The sequence below is a fragment of the Varanus komodoensis genome, unplaced genomic scaffold (assembly GCF_004798865.1).
Source record: "Varanus komodoensis strain SLA01 unplaced genomic scaffold, ASM479886v1 scaffold21, whole genome shotgun sequence".
NCBI classification, from domain to species: Eukaryota; Metazoa; Chordata; class Lepidosauria; order Squamata; family Varanidae; genus Varanus; species Varanus komodoensis.
The window spans coordinates 14,939,738-14,958,929 of record NW_025335589.1 but is presented as its reverse complement, the minus strand read 5'-3'; the positions used below and the strand labels follow the sequence as shown (position 1 = coordinate 14,958,929).

Sequence of the window (19,192 nt, the reverse complement as noted above, 5' to 3'; positions counted from 1 at the left end):
TCAATTATAGTCTAATACTTCATTACCACAATCACAATACACAATTTATGGGTACAGCTGTAAATATAGATCACAATAACTGTCAATGGAAGTCAGCCTTTGTATTTTATTCCGAAAATGAAGCATAGAGATATGAAGGTCTGGGGGTGCCGGGTGGAACCTTTCCCAACATCAAAAGTGAAAATTGGAGGGGCATTTCCTCTAAGAATCTTTGTGTAAGAAATGTTGAACCTTTTGGAATGAGTGAAGACAAGCTGTTCACTGTTTACGAAGACAAGCTTCTGCTTACTCATAAGAACATAAGGAAAGCCATGCTGGACACCAAAGACCATCCTGCCCAGCACTCTGTTTGCACACTGGCAAACCAGCTGCCTAGCAGGATGGGTACGAGAGGTCTGCCTGCCCAAACACCTCAGCAACTGGGTATACAGGCAGGCTGCCTCTAATCATGGAGGCAGTGTCCTAAACCTCCCATGAATCAGCTTCATGGGAGCACCCTGGGTTTCTAGTATTATGGGACAGAAAGAAAAAATGTATTTCTCTCCACTTTCTTCACACTATACTTACTTCTAAACACCTCTACCATGTTTCACCTGTAAAATACAGAGATTTTTGTAGAAGACAGACTAGAATTATCATTCTTGTGTAAATTGTACACATATACAGCACTTAAACTTAAGACGCATTCCTGCACCTAGGATTTGCTGACATCATGTGAGCATACCAGCTCTGCATGAAACACTGTTTTGTCCATATGCCCCTTTTTTGTTTTAATTACACTGTTTTTCCCTACTCCTCAGATAGCAAAAACTAAGATACATGTGCTTAGTTAACATTGTGAGTAGCACTTCTCTTATTTGCGTGCTCTCATTAGGTACATGCAGTTTTGGTTATTGAGTTATTTTTTCAGAAAATTTTACATCTCTGAATGTGAAAGTGAAAAAGCATTTTAAGGTTGAAAATTAGTTCCCAAACAAATAGTCTGATGCCTTTAGGTATTTCTAGAAGATCTCCCTGAAGATTTTGCAGCTGCTTTGAAAGAATACAACTGCAAAATAGAAGAGAATTTTGGACAGTTTTTGCAGATTGTTTCTGCTCTAGCTGACATGAAGCAAGAATATCAACTTCCACTTTCAGAACTTGGTAAGCAAGGATCGTTTCTTCCATTACAATAAAATAGATCTATATTTTTCTGGTAGACAAGTAGCTGGGGCTTTGATAGTGTAACATGTACTGTTTGCGCTGAGGAATTCAAAATCCAAATACAAACTGGGCATGAAATCTCATAATTGCTGGGCATGATGTCACAATGGCTACCCAGTGGATCTTAAATTCATTTTCTTCTAGGTTTAGCATGTGACCCCAACTGCCAGTATTTTCTTCTCCCAAATGCAGCCAACCACAAAGCCAATGCTTTAAGATATGAAAAGAGGCTGATAACAATGAGTTAATCTAATGGTGTTATTCAGCTGGTGGGAAGGCTGATTCCAGCCTCTCCCCACAACCTGAAAACCTGCTCCAGATGGCCAGAAAATTCTCTGGGGCATTTTTTCAGACAATATAGAGGAAGGAATCAGGGGAAGGAGAAAGTCCCCTCATGCTAGTGGGCATCTGCTAGCTTGACACTGGATTTAACCAAGTGAAAGTAAATAAGCTCTTGGAATTGAAGCCACAGAGTTATGGGAAAGGTAGTACATTTCTGTATTTAAGGACCCCAATAAGGGGGAAAGGTAAAAATTGATTTAAGACACAATCCTGCAACACTTATTTGGGAGAAACTCAATGGGGATTAATTGGGTTTACTTCTGAATAGATGTGTATAGGACTGATAACAACTGAAGTTATTAAAAAACCAATTTAAATCAAATATATCAAGGTTATGAATTTATTACAAACATTAGCAATGAACAACTATAAAAAATAGCAAAAATTCATTAAAATATTCTCACACAGCATTTTTGACGGTATTAATCTGCTATTGAGGGCCAAAGGGTAACTTTAAAGTCCTAGGTGGAAATGAAGCTAATGACTGATTTCAACATGACTCAGGGTTAACATAACAATTTTTATTCCTATCATATGCCAAAACCATTAATTGATTATTGTCTCTTTCTGTACCAGTTCATTGTACAATGATGTCTCATGTAATCCAGTAGCATACATTTCCTTATTTGTTTTCAAACATTACACATACATTAGAATTGCAAGTTGCAACAAAACAGATAAATCCCATCTTGGAGAATTTAACCCCATGGTAAAATTTAAAATGGGAACCAGCAGAAGTACAAACGTGGCAGTTCTTTATAATTGTTTTTAATGCATGCAAGAATATGAATAATTTGTTGCAGAAGGGACTAGCATTCACATTTCAAGAAATTGCTTGACATTTTTTAGAAATTTTTCATGCCATGTTAGGAATGTAGTTCAACAGACAATGGTTGAGCATAAGTACACCATTAACAATAAGGGGATCTAATGTTTGTTAGCAATGAGGCACACAGATGGTTTATTTAAAGAACAACTAAAAATCAATCAGTTTTCCACCTAGGTTTAGTTTGATTCCCTGGGAAAAAATCTATGCTGAAAACTACTATTTTTTTCTGGAGTTAGAAATGAACCTGATCCCAGGCTATATAATGCAGCTCCCTGCCCTTTCCACAATGGACAGTTGAAGAGGGGGAGGTTATGCACATGAAACTGTGCATGCTGCCTTCCCCAGGGTTCCTTTGTGCATAGAATTCCCTGAAGCTCTTATGTACATGTAATTCTCAGATCTCTTATACTCTTCCCTGAAGCTTTTGCTCTTCCTCAGAGTCTTACTTCTCTAAGAATTCCCTGGAGCTTTCAGTTCCCCAAATTCTAATATAGGCACTTTCTTCCCTGCTACTGTGATGGACATCAAGCACTCTGTGTGCAGGTTTCCCCTCTTCAAAGGCCCATGCTCAACAGATAGGTAAGAAGGTTCACAATGCTGGGTTTAGTCCATAGGGTGATGCAACTTCCTCTTAATTGTGTGCAGCCCTTAGAACAGGCTGCTGTATGCTGACAGTTACAATTAGTTCTATGTTTATGCAGGAGGTTGAACTGGATCACGGGCCAAATACAAAACTATAGTCCTTCATCAGACCATGCTCCCTCACTGCTCTTGGTTTGGGTTCATGAAATTATTTACACCATCCCACTCTGTCCTTCAACTACAAAGCAAATGGAAGGAACCCTGCATAAGTATTGGGTGGATAATGCCAAGATACAAATGTCTTTCTTTCATGTACTGAACAAAGATGAGTTACACCTGTTATCTCCAACTACTTTTGACTGTAGTCACACCCGCTGCTGTAGACTTCAACAGGATGAAGTTTCCACTCTCCTAGATAATTTTTGGTCTCTTCCAAATCAAGATGTTTAGGGGACTTAAATGACAAAATGGGGGAAAATGACAAAAGGGCTGTATGGTTAAAAATAGTGAGAAAATTGAAGATTTCAAATATAAAGAAGTGCTGCTATGTATTAGCTGCTTTTTGCTATTATTAGATTATAGTAAGGTTGTGCATCCACTGAAATTCACATTGTATATATTTTCTATTAGATTTTTCAAGTAAAGAACAACCCGACTCTCAACTTGCATCTCATTTAATGAGTTGTGACACAGGAAGGACAGCAGTATCACCTTTTGTGTGCCTCTCAGGAAATTCAGAAATTGATTTGCAGCATGCAAGGACTATCAATAGTGTAAGTGTGAAACTTTGACTGCTAGTATAAAGAGCATTCTGAAAAACTATCTGAAAACATTCACGGATCACACTCTGTATTGTATTCCCTGTTTGGAGATTAAACATTTCATCCCATATATATAACATCCTAGTCTGAAGGTACAATTAAAGCCACATGATAGAAAAGAAGTTTTAAAATGGGCATGACACTTTTCTGTTTAGGGCAACATCCCTCAGGAATGCATGTCTTGTGTTGAGCTTGGTTGAAGTTGGTGATCGGCAAGGACTTCCATCCTGTTCCTTTCATTAATTTTCTTTTTTCTTTTCAATTTTGTACTGCTGAGCCTCACTATTTATGGATGCTGCATCGGCTTTTGATAGGTCCAATACTGGGTTAGGGGATAATTAGAAAATTGATTAAGAGCATGTACTTAAAGCAAATAGGAGAAAATTCTGTTATTGATTAATCTGTCACTAGAGTTCTGTTTATTTGCTGGAACAAGTCAAAGGTGCTCTTTATGTTCATAGAACCATTAGTAATAGCTTTTAAGGAAAAACAATCTATTTAAGGAATACACATGGACTGAAAAATACCTTAAGGCCTAAAATATGCTGATGATATTGGTTTTTTTTAGGTATGTGAAATTATCAAGTGATGTTTGCAAAATCTATATGCATAGTGCTTAATATAAAAAATCAAAATAAAGATGAATTAGCTAGACAATATAAAATTTAATCAGTCTTCTGGAATTAAATATCAGAGAGTATGCTTAGTAAAGATACTGAAGCAATAGTGAAATTGAATCCAAAGAAAGCATAATTTATTTATTTATTTATTTAGGGAACTTCTATGCCGCCCCATTCGCCGAAGCCTCGGGGCGGCTCACAAACATAAATAACATCATATAAAACAATATAATTTAACTGTATAAATTAAGTCACCCTGGCCAAAGAATAAAATAAGTAAATAATATTAACAATTAAAATACCGTTTGAATAAAAAGGTCTTTGCCTGGCGCCGAAAAACAAATAACGACGGCGGCAGGTGGACCTCTCTGGGGAGTGCATTCCATAGATTGGGCGCCACCGCAGAGAAAGCCCTCTTCCGAGTACTTACCCTCCTAATTTCCTTCACGGAGGGTTCCCGGAGAAGGGCCTCTCCCGCTGATCTCAAGGGGCGAGCGGGCATATATAAGCGCATAAGCGCTCCTTCAGGTAACCAGGACCAAGCCGTTAAGGGCTTTATAGGTCATCACCAACACCTTGAATTGGGCCCAGACTTCAATGGGGAGCCAGTGAAGCTGACAGAGAACTGGAGTCATGTGAACATAATGCCCAGTCCCCATCAGCAGCCTGGCAGCTGTATTTTGAACCAATTGAAGTATCCGGGCCATCTTCAAGGGCAGCCCCATGTAGAGTGCATTACAGAAGTCAAGTCAGGAAGTCACCAACGTGTGTGTCACTGTCGCCAGGCAGTCGTTCTCCAGGTAGGGGCGCAGCTGATGGATCAGCTGAAGCTGAAAGAAAGTGCTCCTCGCCACCGCTGTCACCTGAGCTTCCAGTGAAAGCTCTGGGTCGAGGAGTACTCCCAAGCTGCGGACCTTGTCCCTAAGTGGGAGTGCAACCCCATTCAGGACTAGGTTCAATTCACCTTCCCCGAAGCCCGATCCGCCAACCAACAGGACCTCCATCTTGTCTGGATTGAGCTTCAGTTTATTGGCCCTCATCCAGCCCATTACCTCGGCCAGGCACCGGTTCAGCACAGCCACTGCCTCACCTGGATTGGTGGAGAATGAGAGGTAGAGCTGGGTATCATCAGCATACTGATGATTCCGCAGCCCACACTTCCTGATGACCTCTCCCAGTGGTTTCATGTAGACGTTAAACGGCAAAGGGGACAAAACGGATCCCTGCGGTACTCCATGGCATAGCTGCCATGGTGCAGAGCCATAGTCCCCCAGCACCACCTTCTGGAATCGGCCATTGAGATAGGAGCGGAACCACTGCAAAGCAGTGCCTCCGACCCCCAATCCTGCTAGCCTATCCAGAAGGATACCATGGTCGATGATATTGAAAGCCGCTGAGAGGTCCAGGAGAACCAAAAGGGATGCACTCCCCCTGTACAGGTCATCGTACGGGGCGACCAAGGCAGATTCAGTACCGTACCCGGGTCTGAAGCCGGACTGAAATGGGTCCAGATAATTAGTTTCATCCAAGAGTGCTTGGAGTTGTCCCGCCACCACCCGCTCCAACACCTTGCCCAGAAACGGGATGTTGGCCACAGGTCTATAATTAGTGGCCATCTCTGGATCCAGTGACGCTTTCTTCAGGACTGGTCAGACTACCGCCTCCTTTAAAGGGGCAGGTACCCGACCCTCCCTCATAGAGGCATTAACCACTTCCAAGATCCAGGTCCCAATCCCGTGCTTGGTGGTGTTTATTAACCAAGATGGGCAAGGGTCCAATAGGCAAATGGTGGGGCGTACTCGTCCAAGCACCTTGTCCACATCATCAGGCCGCAATAACTGAAATTCATCCATTAATTTTGGACGAGATAGTGACATTGGTATGTCCCCAGAAGCCTCTGAATCACTAGTAGAGTCTAGCTCGTGACGAATCTGAGCGATTTTCTCCCTGAAATGCTTGGCAAAGTCATCACAGTGGGCCTTCGAGGGTGGAACCAGATCTTGCTTAGAGCCAGGACGGACCAGCCCTGGTACCACCCGAAAAAGTTCCGCCGGATGGCAGTTTGAGGAGGCAATAGAAATGGAGAAGAATTTCTTTTTCGCTGCCCTCACTGCCACAGCATAGGCTCGATAATGGGCTCTTAAGTTCCTCAGCCATCTGTCCCTCCTTCATCTACGTGGGCATGTTAAGCCCCCACCGCTGTAACGTCCATTGCCCGTGACCACCCCAATGGCGGCGCCCACGCGCTTCCCAGGTAACTCAACCGTCAACATGGCCAGGGACGACTCCATAAAAACACATTAAAATACAATAAAATTTTAAAACAGTATAAAACTCCCCATCTACCCCCCCCCCGATACAAAATACCACCCATAAGAATCATAAAAAGATAGTTGTGGATATTAATCATGGTTATTCTTAAATCTGTTCTGGATGAGAAGTATATCTGGTAGAGGAAATATATCCTGAATCAAAAAAGAATATGCTTCTGAAGATTTTTATTAGATTATTTAAATTGATATTAATTTGAAAGAATGACAGGATATATGCTGTAAGTTTACATGGCAGAGAAAATGTCATAAAATAGCACTGGTTGACAGCCTTCAGTTTCTCATCGAAAAAAGGAGAGGTAACTATGCCAGTATTCTTTTTTTTTTTAATTAAAATTTTTAAACTAAAAACTAAAAACATCAATCATCAAATACATCGGATGTACTGGGTCAGCCCCTTATAACATATCTTTTTAATATTCTATAATCAAATTCAAATCAATGTATAAAAATTTAAAAACATCTTTAAATCTAAGCCAAGCCCCTTTTCTCCAGCCAATCATAAAAAAGGTCCCAAGTTTGATAGAAGTCAGTATCTTCTTTCTCCTTCAGTAATAGAGCCAATCTGTCCATTTCTGCACAGTCCAGAATCTTTTTTAAAATCAGTTTCTCAGTGGGTAATTCCTCACTGTTCCAGTATTGAGCAAGTGCAATCCTCACCGCTGTGATTAAATGTAGCATCAAATACATTTCTTGTTTGCTAATGTTTTCCAGTATAATGCCTAACAAGAAAATTTCAGGTTTAAAAGCTAAGGGTTTTTGTAGCATTTCCTCAAGCCATTTATGTATTTTAATCCAATACTTTTTCACATATTCACAGGTCCACCACATATGGTAAAAAGTACCCACATCATGTTTACATTTCCAACATCCGTTTGACATATTTGGAAACATCTTAGTTAATCGACTTGGCGACAAATACCATCTATAAAACATTTTATATACATTTTCTTTATACGAAGTTGCTAAAGTTACCTTAATGTTTCTCTTCCATAGCTTTTGCCACTTTTCTAATTCAATATTATATCCAAAATTTTGTGCCCATGTTATCATAGTTTCCTTGACCTGTTTCCCTTCCATTTTACTGTCAAGTAAGAACTCATAAATTATTTTAATCATTTTCTCATCTGTTTTTAGCATCACTTGATCAAAGGCTGTTAGGTCTTTATAAAACCCCCATATTTTACAATCTTTAGCATATCTTGATTGCATCTGCACCTTATACCACCAAGAAATATTTAGTCCCTGTTCTTGTATTTCTTTATCCAGTTTCAGGCCTCCATCCTTGTCCAAAATATCATCATATCTTATGATCCCTTCAAAATTCAATACATTTGGATACACAAAAGCTTCCATAGGTGAAAGCCATCTTGGTAATTTATTATACAATTTTGACTTTAACTTTTCCCACACTGACATTAATGATCTTCTAATAAAGTGACTTAAAAAAGTCCCATGAGACTTAACCTTCTCGTACCACATATAAGCATGCCAACCCATTTGCAAATCATGACCTTCAAGATACAAAATTCTCTTATTTCGCAAAGTTATCCATTCTTTTAGCCCCGTTAAAACAGAAGCTTGATAATACAACATCCAGTCAGGAAGACCAAACCCCCCATTCTTTTTGGTTTCTTGAAGCATTTTTAATTTAATCCTTGATTTCTTTTTTCTCCAAATAAATCTCAAAATTTGAAGATTTAAATCCTCAAAATTTTTTTATCAATTTTTACGGGACTCATTTGGAACAAAAACAAAAGTTTTGGTACTATGTTCATTTTAACAAGTGCTATTCTTCCCATCAAAGACAATTGTAAATTGGCCCATTTTTCCAGATCACCTTTAATGCCCTTCAATAATTTATCATAATTGTCTTTTTTCAAAGTTGTACATTTAACTGTAAGATAGATTCCCAAGTATTTAACCTTTTTAACAATCTGCAAATCCACTTGTTCTTGGAGTCTTTTTTTCTGATCTTGCGTAAGATTTTTAACTAAAAGTTTCATTTTTTCTTTATTTATTTTCATCCCCGTAACCTCACCATATTCTTCAATCCATTGTAAAAGTTTAGGGATTGTTACAAAAGGTTCCTCTGTTATAAAGACCAAATCATCTGGAAATGCTTGCAATTTATAATTTTCATCTTTAATTTTAGTACCCTTAATGTTCTTGTCGTCCCTAACAATTCTATTCAAAACCTCTAAAGTCAGAATGAACAATAGGGGTGACAACGGGCATCCTTGCCTTGTACCCTTTTGTATCTCTATAGCCCTTGTAAGTTCTCCATTAATTAAAATCATGGCTAATTGTCTTTGATAGATAATTGAGATTGCATTCATGAATTTTCCCCCAAACTCCATTTGAGCCATCTGTTGCTTCATGAATTGCCAATTAACATTATCAAAGGCTTTCTGGGCATCCAAAAACAGCAGAGCCATTGATTTTTCCATGTGTGTCTCATAATATTCTAGGATATCCAAGATAGTCCTCAGATTGTTCTTCATTTGTCTTTTAGGCAGGAAACCATTTTGGTCTGAATAAAGTCTATTAAATAAAGACTATTAAAATCTTCTTCAACCTTTCTGCCAGTATAGAGGCAAAAATTTTATAATCCACATTTAGTAATGCTATAGGTCTATAATTATGAATCTGTGTAAGTCCATATCTTCTTTCGGTATTAATGTGATATTTGCCTCTGTCCAAGTATCTGGTATTTTAGCATTTAACAGTGCTTCATTACATATATCTTTAAAAAATGTAGCAAAAACTCCCTCAAAAGATTTATAAAATTCAGCTGGTAGCCCATCCGGACCAGGGGTTTTATCGTTCTTTTGACACATAATTGCTTATGTTATTTCCATAGTTGTTACTTCTTGATTCAATAATTTTTGATACTTTTCTGGTAGTTTTGGTAAGTCTCCCTTTCGAATGTATTCTTTTGCCTTCTTGATCAGAATCTCCTTCTTTCGGTATAACCTTGCGAAAAAGTCTTCAACTATTTTCTTGATTTGTGTATTTTGTACCTGTAGTCGTCCTCCATCTTTCAGTTTCAAAATCAGTATCTTCTCTCTTTCTTTTTTTACTTTATATGCTAGCCATCTCCCCGGTTCATTAGCATTTTCAAAAAAATTCTGTTTGGCCAGTTTCATTTGCTTAGTAATTTCATTTGTATCCAAGAGATTCAATTTATGCTTTAAAGTATTCATTTGGACCCTAAGGTTTCTTTTTGTTGGATCCTCCTGCAGTTCTTGTTCCCGTTTCCTCAGTTCTTCTACTAATGTTGTTCACTCTTGCTTTTTCTTTTTATTTTTGCTAAGTTATTATTAGTCCCCTGACATAGGCTTTAGCTGTATCCCAGACATTCTGTAAAGAAGTTTCTTCTGCTTTGTTTATTTGAAAGAATATTTGCATTTCTTTGCTTATCTCTTCTCTAATTTTTTATCTTTTAGTAATGCTTTATCTAAGCTCCATCTGGGTGTCCTTGCAGCTCCTTTCAGTGATATAGATACAGGGTTATGGTCTGCCCAAACATTTGTCTCCATTTCAGCTTCTATTAAATCTGGAACTAAGTCTGGAGTTATCCAAACCATATCAATTCTAGACCATGACCTATGTGTGTTTGAGTAAAAAGAATAATTGGCAGAAGTTGGGTTTTTATGCCTCCAGGCATCTATCAATCTGAATTCTTCAATCAAGCTGGAACAAAACTTTGGAAGCATCTTCCTACCCTTTTTTCCCTTACTTTCACTCTTGTAATCGATTCCCTTATCCACAATTGCATTAAAATCACCCATTACACACATAGTCCGGTAGTCCACTTGCAAAAGTAATGTATGTAATTTTTGGTAAAAAGTTTCCTGATGGTCATTTGGTGCATATATTGCCACTAAGAGCACCTTTTTAAGTTTAATTGTAATTTCTACCATCAAGATCCTACCACCCTCATCAGCAAGAATATATTTAGGGTCCAATTTTTCTTTAACATATAATGCTAAACCTCTTTTCTTTTGCGATGCAGAAGATACAAACAATTTCCCCAGTTTTAAGCATTCCAGAAGTTTAACACATTGTTCCTTAATATGTGTTTCCTGTAAACAGATTATATCTAACTTTCGTTTTTGGAGTTGAGCAAAAATCCTTCTTCTCTTAGATGGTCCATTTAGTCCATTAACATTTAAGGAGAACAATTCAATTTTCCCTTCCTTTTTAAGAGCCATATTCAAATATAATTATCTACTTATTCTTTGCCTTTACAGTTCTACCTTTTCCCCCCCTTTGAGTCCAAAGTTTGTACTTCTTGTTGTGAATCAACCCTCAGTATTTCTCCTTCTTCAGAATGGTACACTGTTGTTTCCATTGCTTCGGCACCTTTTTCTCCTTCTTTAGAGATGACAGGATCCTCCTCTTCCAATATGGCTCTGAATTCCTCATAGAACTCTTGTGCTTTAAAAATTGAATCCAATTCTATCTTACAGAGTTCCACGTGAAAAATATTCCTTCTGGTATTAGCCAGCTAAAGATAATCTGTTTCTTGATGAGTTTGGTAGTAAGAAATAGATATTTCTTTTGTCCCTCTCTAATCCTCCATGGTATCTGTTTCAGGACCATCACCTCCTGACAATCATCTCTCTTTAACGGCTTCTCCCGTACGGCCTTCAAAACATTGTCTCTTATGGACCTTAGAGCAAATTTAACATGAATTTCTCTTGAAAGTTTTTTTTTTCTGGTATATGTGGAGTTGACCCTAAAAACAAGGTCAATTCCCATACCCATGACCTCATTTTCGATTTCTAAAAGCTCCGTCAACATGTCAGTTATAAGCTCTCATAGGTCTTCATTTTTCTCCTCAGGTATATTCTGAAATCTTAGATAATAAGATGCCTTCTCCATCTCTAATGCAGCCGTTGAATCTCATGTTGACTTATTTGTTTGCTTAATTAAGTACATTTCTTTATCTACTGTCTCCAATTTTTCACATACTTGTTGCATTTTTTGTGTATTCTGTTCCGCTTTAAGTCAAACATCAGATAGTTGAGTTGTCAGCTCTTTAATAGAATTATCCAATTTATCGAGTCATTCTTTTTGCTCATTTGATAAGCTTTCCAGCCGTGTTGACACAGTTGTTAAAGCCGCCTTTATCGCCAAAATCGTTGGTTGCAACTCTCTTAAACTTTTTGCAACATCTTCTGTCTTAGGCTGATGAATTGGACTTTGACCAACTGAGGAGGGTGCTGAAGAGGGCTGAGTTTTCCTCATAATGAAAGTTGTTCACCAAAGAAGTTTCAATATACCAAAAAAAAAAAAAGGAGGGGAGAAAAAAAAAAAATTTAAAAAAAAAATAAAAAAAAAAAAAAAAAAAAAAAAAGGAGGGGAGAAAAAATATAAATTGAATAAATCAGTAAAAAAAAAGAAGAAAAAAAGGAAATGACTTGCAATAATTCCAATAGCCACTGGGTGGCAGCAAATACTATTTAAAAAAAGGAAACAATGTCATCAGTGTCTTCTGGCAGAAGTCCCAGAAGGAATGGAAACTAGCCAAAAATGGCCGCCAGCTTAATTCCCCAATAGATGTTATTTACTTCTTCAAAGGGGGCTTTTCCTTCTTCTTTATGCCAAATAATAACAGATATTGTTTTTCCACAAGTAATATTGCAAAAAGTAAGTAAACATGCTCACCAGAAAGTCATCACAGCAGAGAAAAAAACACCACACAACACAAAAATTATCCTGGCAGATGTCCAGTTAGTCTTGGCAGAAGTTCAAGCAATTATCCAAAATGATCGCTCTGCATTTTACCGTTCTATCATTTAATTTCCACAGCAGTAATTTTCGCCCTTAGAGAGATTAGAAGAAAAATCTTTTTCTTTGGCTTCAACTCAGATAAAAGTCTTCCTTTCTCCTCCCTTTCAGTCGCCACTTAAAGACTTCGGGAGGGCTTTTTTTTTTCTTTTTTCTGAAGCCAATTATAAACAAATGTAGCTTTTCCACAGGTAGTATTGCAAAAATAAAAAAGAAATAAGAATGCTTACCAGCCGTCTGATGTTTATCTGGCTAAAATAAGCTAATTAATCCATCAGATGTCGAGATCTTGCAGGGGCTAAAACCCCGCTCCCCTGTGTTGCCCGGTTGAGAAATGCCTGTATTTCTCCCAGTGGATATGGGATTGCCGTCCCACACCAACCAAACGAATATCAGGCAAACTGTCTTCGCCTCAACAGGGCTTAGATGAGTCTCCCATGACTGCCGAGCAATACCGGAGTGATAACAGAGCTCTGTTAATCACAGCCGTCTCGTTCTGACACCATCCTTGTCTCCTATGCCAGTATTCTTAATGTATGATGAAACCTGTCAATTAGCAAATATTTCAGACTGCTGTTTGCGGAACTTAAGTCAAAACTTTTCTCTCATGAAGCACAAGAAAGTCATTTTATGGATACCATCTGGACTGTTTATAGATTCAGGGATATTCAGGGTATGATGAATGGACTTGCTCAGTAACTGAATTGTTCTAAAAAGAAAATTATTTTAATTTTGCAGGTCCTACTGCGCACAATTGGCATTACTGGTGCAAATATTCCTGTCCTCCCATTGAAGCAATATGATAATCAGGGAAGAAGAATGCCAATCAATGCATATTTGCTTGACTTTTATAAACATGGATCTTTGGTAGCAATGAATCAGGACAATGGGTAGGTAACTTTCTTTCTGACTTATTTCATTATCAATATAATAATCAAAATACTGAATGCATTGCATATACTGAATTTAATTTGCTTTTCATGTAACATTGGTTGTGTGTTAATTAATCTACAAATGGTTGATATCTAGTAGGAATGAGCTGTGTCCAATGTGCTCATCACTTCCTTTTTTACAGTCCATAGGTTAACTATGGATTGCTTAACAACCCAGATTTTTTTTATGTTCCACCTCTCACTAACAACGTATAAAGAGGAGGATCATAGGATCATTTTTTAGTAAATGAAAGTGGAACTGACAAGTGTGCTGGAGGAAGCATGCTACTCATTTCCGCTGGATCTTGGAAAATTAACCCATGGTCGCCATTAAATGCAATTCAGGCCATAATTGTCATCCATGCTTCATAATGTCCCTATCTCTGTAAGATGCAATCTTTTCTTTTGGTTTTATATGCACTCCTAAGCATTATGTCCAAAATCCTGAGTCCCACAGTATAAATTGAGCTTTTGAATACACCAAAGGCTATATTTTTTGTACGTTTTACTTCATCAGTCCCACCAGAATGTAAATGAAACTAAATGCAAAGATTCCCGATGGTTAGTTTCTCCTGAACATATGTGCAAAGAAGTTTCTCTTTATGAGAGAAAGATGCCATGAATAAGTAGGTGAAATATTCAAAAGAATATGAAATATATAACTTTATAAATATACTTTCTCTTAGTATACATGAGGGAGAAGCTTATGTTTTACTGAAGGATTTTTGCCTCGTTCTTCAAGCAATCAGGTAAGCAAAACATAGCAACATACTGTATTTTCAATGAATAGTTGCTTGTTCATTCTTTAGAACAATTTAACAGATGTATTGACAGCTTGAACCCTACCATGGCACTAAAAACTGCTTTTGGTGACTTCTCGGCTTGGCCTTTTCTAACATGCCCTAGTTCCGCCAGTTGTAGCACAGTTCGGTCATACTCTTCCTTTTGTTTACATACTTGGGGATGGTTCTAAGCCAGTTGTTTATCCAGTGGGATGGATACCACGTGCAAAATAGAACTCCCTCCCTCCCCCTCCTCTAAATCTGATTTAGAGGGTTTCCTAACCTTCTGAAGCAGATTTGAAGGGTCCATGGAGAACTGCAAGGTGGAGGAGTAGAGTACTCTTTGTTTGGCAGTGGAACCATGATCTTGAATCGAACCCAGTGAGAGTAGGTGTTCATGGAGCTCTGTTAAGCAGTCTAGCTGACAAGAACCTTCCACATTTGACTCAGTTGTTTCTCCAGACATATATCTGCACTGCTTACCATTGTAGTTAGCAACTGTTGGGGTAACTATTGAACCTTAATATCTAATTTTGAAAACCAAAACTACATCCACATGGTTCAAAAAGCAATACAAGACTGACCTTGCCATGGAAAGGGCAAAACGGCTTTCTTTAGAAAGCACCATAAACATTTTCTTCAGACATTAGCTTTGAGTTAAAATGGACTTAACTTTGAATTGTGCATAGGACTGTACCCACCCCCCACAAGTTTACCAAGATATAGTTCTTTTAAAAAACATTTCTGCTGTAGGGTCTGCTTGCATGATCCGTTCTTCAATGCAAAAAAAGAAAAAAAGTCTATCATAGCAGCATCTTATCACTTCATAGGTATAGGAGAAGTCAGCAATTACATCCTTATAGGAAGCCCTGTTAGTCCCTTGGTTCATAAGAATACTGATAGGCAAGTGTATCCATGTATTGATAGCACATGAACATAGGATGTTTTAAAGACAGGAAGGCTACAGTCATCTATCCACTTATCTGGGAGCAAGCCCCATTGAGCTCCAATCAATACACATGGCTAGGACAAATATTTTGCTCTTCCAAGAAGATAAAAGATTTCACTGAGATAAAGCTGGCCAGCCAAATTGGCCTGGTGATACAGCAGGTGTATTGTAGAAGTTATTAGCAACAAGGCACTTCAAGTAATGAGAGAGTCAATAAACTGATTCCAGGCCAAATCCTTCTCCTTCCTTCTCAACCAGAGTTCGTTTCACTCTCAGGCAGGTTTCTGCCACTTGTTGCCAAGATGGTGGGAATGCTGGACATCACTCAGCTGGGTAGCTTACATTGGCTTTGGATGACTGGACTTAATAAATTATGTCCCTCCACATAATTATGAACAGGTCCTTCCTGTTCAACAGTGTCTCCCCTGAACTAGATGTGGTCTGATTCTCACCAGTCACTTGGCTTATTTTGGATCTTGGTCACCTTGATATTTCAGTCCAGCATTCCCACTCTTCTTTTTCCTGTTCAGATAGAGTCTGAAGTAATCATCTTGGTATTTTAGGAGTAGTTCTGTCAGGATGCATATCTGGATAATTTTTCTGCTTTAGCTATATCATTGCAAACTATGTGTGCACCACTCCAGCTAAAGTATATTGCCAATATTAGAACAGAAAAATTGTGGCAAAATGGAGCATTGCCTCGTTTTGGGATTATCATGAAACACTGCTCACTGCAGGCAGATGCCATGTGCACATATCTGAAGGAAATAAAGCTGACACTTGTGAGAATAAAGTCAAGGTCAAATTATGTAGTGGCTGCAACACCAGGTTTGATAGTGATGTTGTAGATTAGATCTGTAGAGAGAACTTTTGCTATATTCATTGTTATGAGATCTTACTGTAAAAGGGGCATATTATCAGTGCAACATTCTTTGTGTCTTTAATTTTTGACTGAAATGATTTAGTTGAAGGCTATGTCTAAGACTGCAGGTATTTTCCCAGTGGTGGTAGAAGAGTAATTATATTGTAGCTGGCATAAAAGATGCTTTGAAAGATTGTGCCCAGGAAAATTGCTCCCAGAATTGCTCCTAGAAGACTCAGCTGTGGGACATTTCTGTGTAAGAGGGTCCCATAGAGGGAAGTGAGCCGTTATCCCAGCAGCAGGTGCTTTAAACTATTTCCACCCTCTAGTAGAGTTTACATCTTTACAGCAAACTGTGCCAGAGAAGTATGTTGAAAAGCTGTTCCTGGAAAAACTAGGAATATCAGCTGTTTCCCTGCCCTGTTTTTGTAGGGAATCTTTGGGATAAGAGAGTCCTCTGTGGAGCTAGGAGTTTAACCCTACTCCACAATTTTCCAGGAATTAACTTTGAGGAGTAGTAAATTCCAAAACCTTCTCAAACTTTGATTTTAATTGGTTCTGGAAAAGAATTCAAGAGCTTTATGCTTACCATTCCTTTAAGATGAGAGCCCAGTGAATTTTTCCAGGATCCTACATACGAGCATCACCATTAAATACAACAAACCGCCTTTCATGTACACTTCATGTTCACGCTTTTAATAGCCACCATTTCTCCTCTTTCCCAGTGTTTCTCTGCGTGAAATCTGTGACAATGAGGATGATCATGTTGTACAAGCATTTGAACAATTAAGTGAAATTTTCTGGGAGAAACTGAACAAAGTGTGAAGAGAATTTTTTATAAACCGGCTTGGAAATGGTACTTAACTCCAGTTAAATTGAATTACATGAATAATGAATATTCCAACATGTGCTGAAGATGCAACCAAGAAGTGGGGACATATTTCATATGTTGTGGAACTGTAAATATATGAGTTTGGGGAAATGATTTTTAAAGAAATTGGAAAAATATTGAATTTAAATATTAGAGGTTGACCCTGGATTTATCATTATTATTCAGAGAATAGATGGGATAAAATACTAAAGAACTGATGATAAATTAACAGCAGTAAGATTAATAATATCAAGGAATTGGAAAACAAAAGGTGAATATCATATAGTAGACTGGTATAAATAAGTCTGGAATATAGCTATTAATAAGTTAACTATGATATTAAATGGAAAAAAGTTTGGACAAGTGAAAATAAATTATGAAAGTATTTGTAAACCTTTTATTGAATATATTTTAATAAAAGGAAAGGGGTGTGAACCACCGCGAGAGTCAATTCAGTACTGGAAGGAAAGTTGGACAACCTGAATGAATAAATTATCTTACGTTAATTAGAGTTGTTGGTCCTGATGGAGGTAACACCGATGTTGATGTGTTGTTTGATCAGTGATGTTTAGTCATCATTGTTCTTATTGTGTTAAATGTATTTTCTTAGTTGAAAAAACTGAAAGTTTATTTTTTAAAAACTGAACAATGTGTAAGGATAAAACAATAAATCAAACTTTTGGTCTGTTGAAGATGGAAACTGCTTTGCAGAAGGGTAGCACTTTATATTGTTGTGAACTGTCCAGGTAGCTTCTGCTGTTGGGAGATTTAGAAATGTACTAAAACATTTGTATCAAATTAGAATCAGTCACTCATTTGCTGAATATATAGAATCAGCTTATGTATATTTTAAAGATTTTACACTCATCATGTACAAGCGAGACTCAACAAAATATTGCAGAGAAATTCACAGGAAGGAATGATTGGTGGAAGCAATGAATAGTTGAACTGTATATAAGAACTGAGCGGGGAGCATTAAGCATTACAAATGGATAGGTGGAGGGAAGGATAGGATTCCAAGAAAACTTGCATTGTCTTTAGAAAAACAGTGCATTAAAGTGGAAAGGAACAACAGGCACCCCACCTCATTTTTCCAACATGAAGTGATTTGCTAGGGAATGGTTGAAAAAGAAACCATAACCAGTTGTACAATGTATCTTCACTGCTGGAAAGCATGTGAAAAGGCATGGATTAAGCTCCATCTGTAGAACTTTTTAAACAGCAAGGGGATGAGAAGAAATTTCAAGTCAAAATGTGATTTCTTCATTAAAATTAGCCTGTTGACCTAAATCACTTACACCCACATATTTCTGTATATAAATATTAAAATAAGCGAACTTAGGTTCAATATTTAAATGCCACAATAGGTAGAAATGTAATTAAACTCACTACTATGGGTCTTGAATTGTTAGCTCCTATACATTTGTGGCATTTATTTTTCTTATTTCTATTTTGCCTTTTTCTGCAAATAACCCAAGGTGACTTACATAATTCTCCTCACAAGGTAATTCTGTGAAGTAAATTAGGCTGAGAGTCAGTGACTGTTCCAAAGTCATGCAGTGAGCTTCATGGCTGAATGGGAACTAAAACCTGGATCTCCTGAATACCAATCTAGTACTCTAACCACTGGATCACACTGGTTACTATATTTTATCTTCATTTTCAGCCAAAACTGGCTCAAAAGTAATGCAGTTAAAATCAGTGGATGAGCCATTTCTATAGGTTGGCATCTTTTCAGTCAGCCAGCTTCCAGTTTCTCAACATCACCACTTCTAGACTTGTGACCGGAACCAAAATACTGCACTATATATTTCCCATCTTCCTATTAGAATTCTACTGTTGTATGCATTTTAATTGCAAGTCATTGGGATTGCAATGCTAGCTGGAAATAGGATATAAATATAAAATGCATCACAAAATACAATATTTTAGAGTTTTATGGAGGAAAGCCCTATCTTTGTACTTCAGTGACTCTTCTGGTTCTTTGATTCTTGTCTTAGTTTAGACATGCATGAATCAGTGCATACAGATTGAGCCACTTATAGACTGTTGAGAATAGTGTTTGAGTGTTCTAAATGTTAAGTCATTGCTCTTACCTTTTTCTTACTGCTTTTATTGAACTGCTGAGTTCTACAGCTTCTCTACCACTCAAGAAGGGCTTCAGTAGCAGCCCTTCACAAAAAACAACAGCACACATCATCCTGAGGGAACCAGTTGATATATGCAAGATGCATGGAAACAGATGGCAGTTTTATGCGCAAAAATATGGA

General features: G+C 37.7%; 1 protein-coding gene across 3 annotated transcripts in view; it reads left to right on the top strand.

The window, feature by feature from the left end:
* DDX60 (DExD/H-box helicase 60) overlaps positions 1–17,468 on the top strand; it is a 60,256-nt gene extending 42,788 nt beyond the window's left edge. For all 3 annotated transcript variants that reach the window (XM_044430704.1, XM_044430703.1, XM_044430702.1), the window contains exons 34-38: positions 996–1,143; positions 3,587–3,729; positions 13,265–13,416; positions 14,145–14,207; positions 16,777–17,468. In XM_044430704.1, coding sequence (XP_044286639.1) covers positions 996–1,143; positions 3,587–3,729; positions 13,265–13,416; positions 14,145–14,207; positions 16,777–16,876 — 606 coding nt within the window. In that variant the 3' untranslated portion in view covers positions 16,877–17,468. The remainder of the gene's footprint in view (positions 1–995; positions 1,144–3,586; positions 3,730–13,264; positions 13,417–14,144; positions 14,208–16,776) is intronic.
* The last annotated feature ends 1,724 nt before the right edge of the window (positions 17,469–19,192 follow it).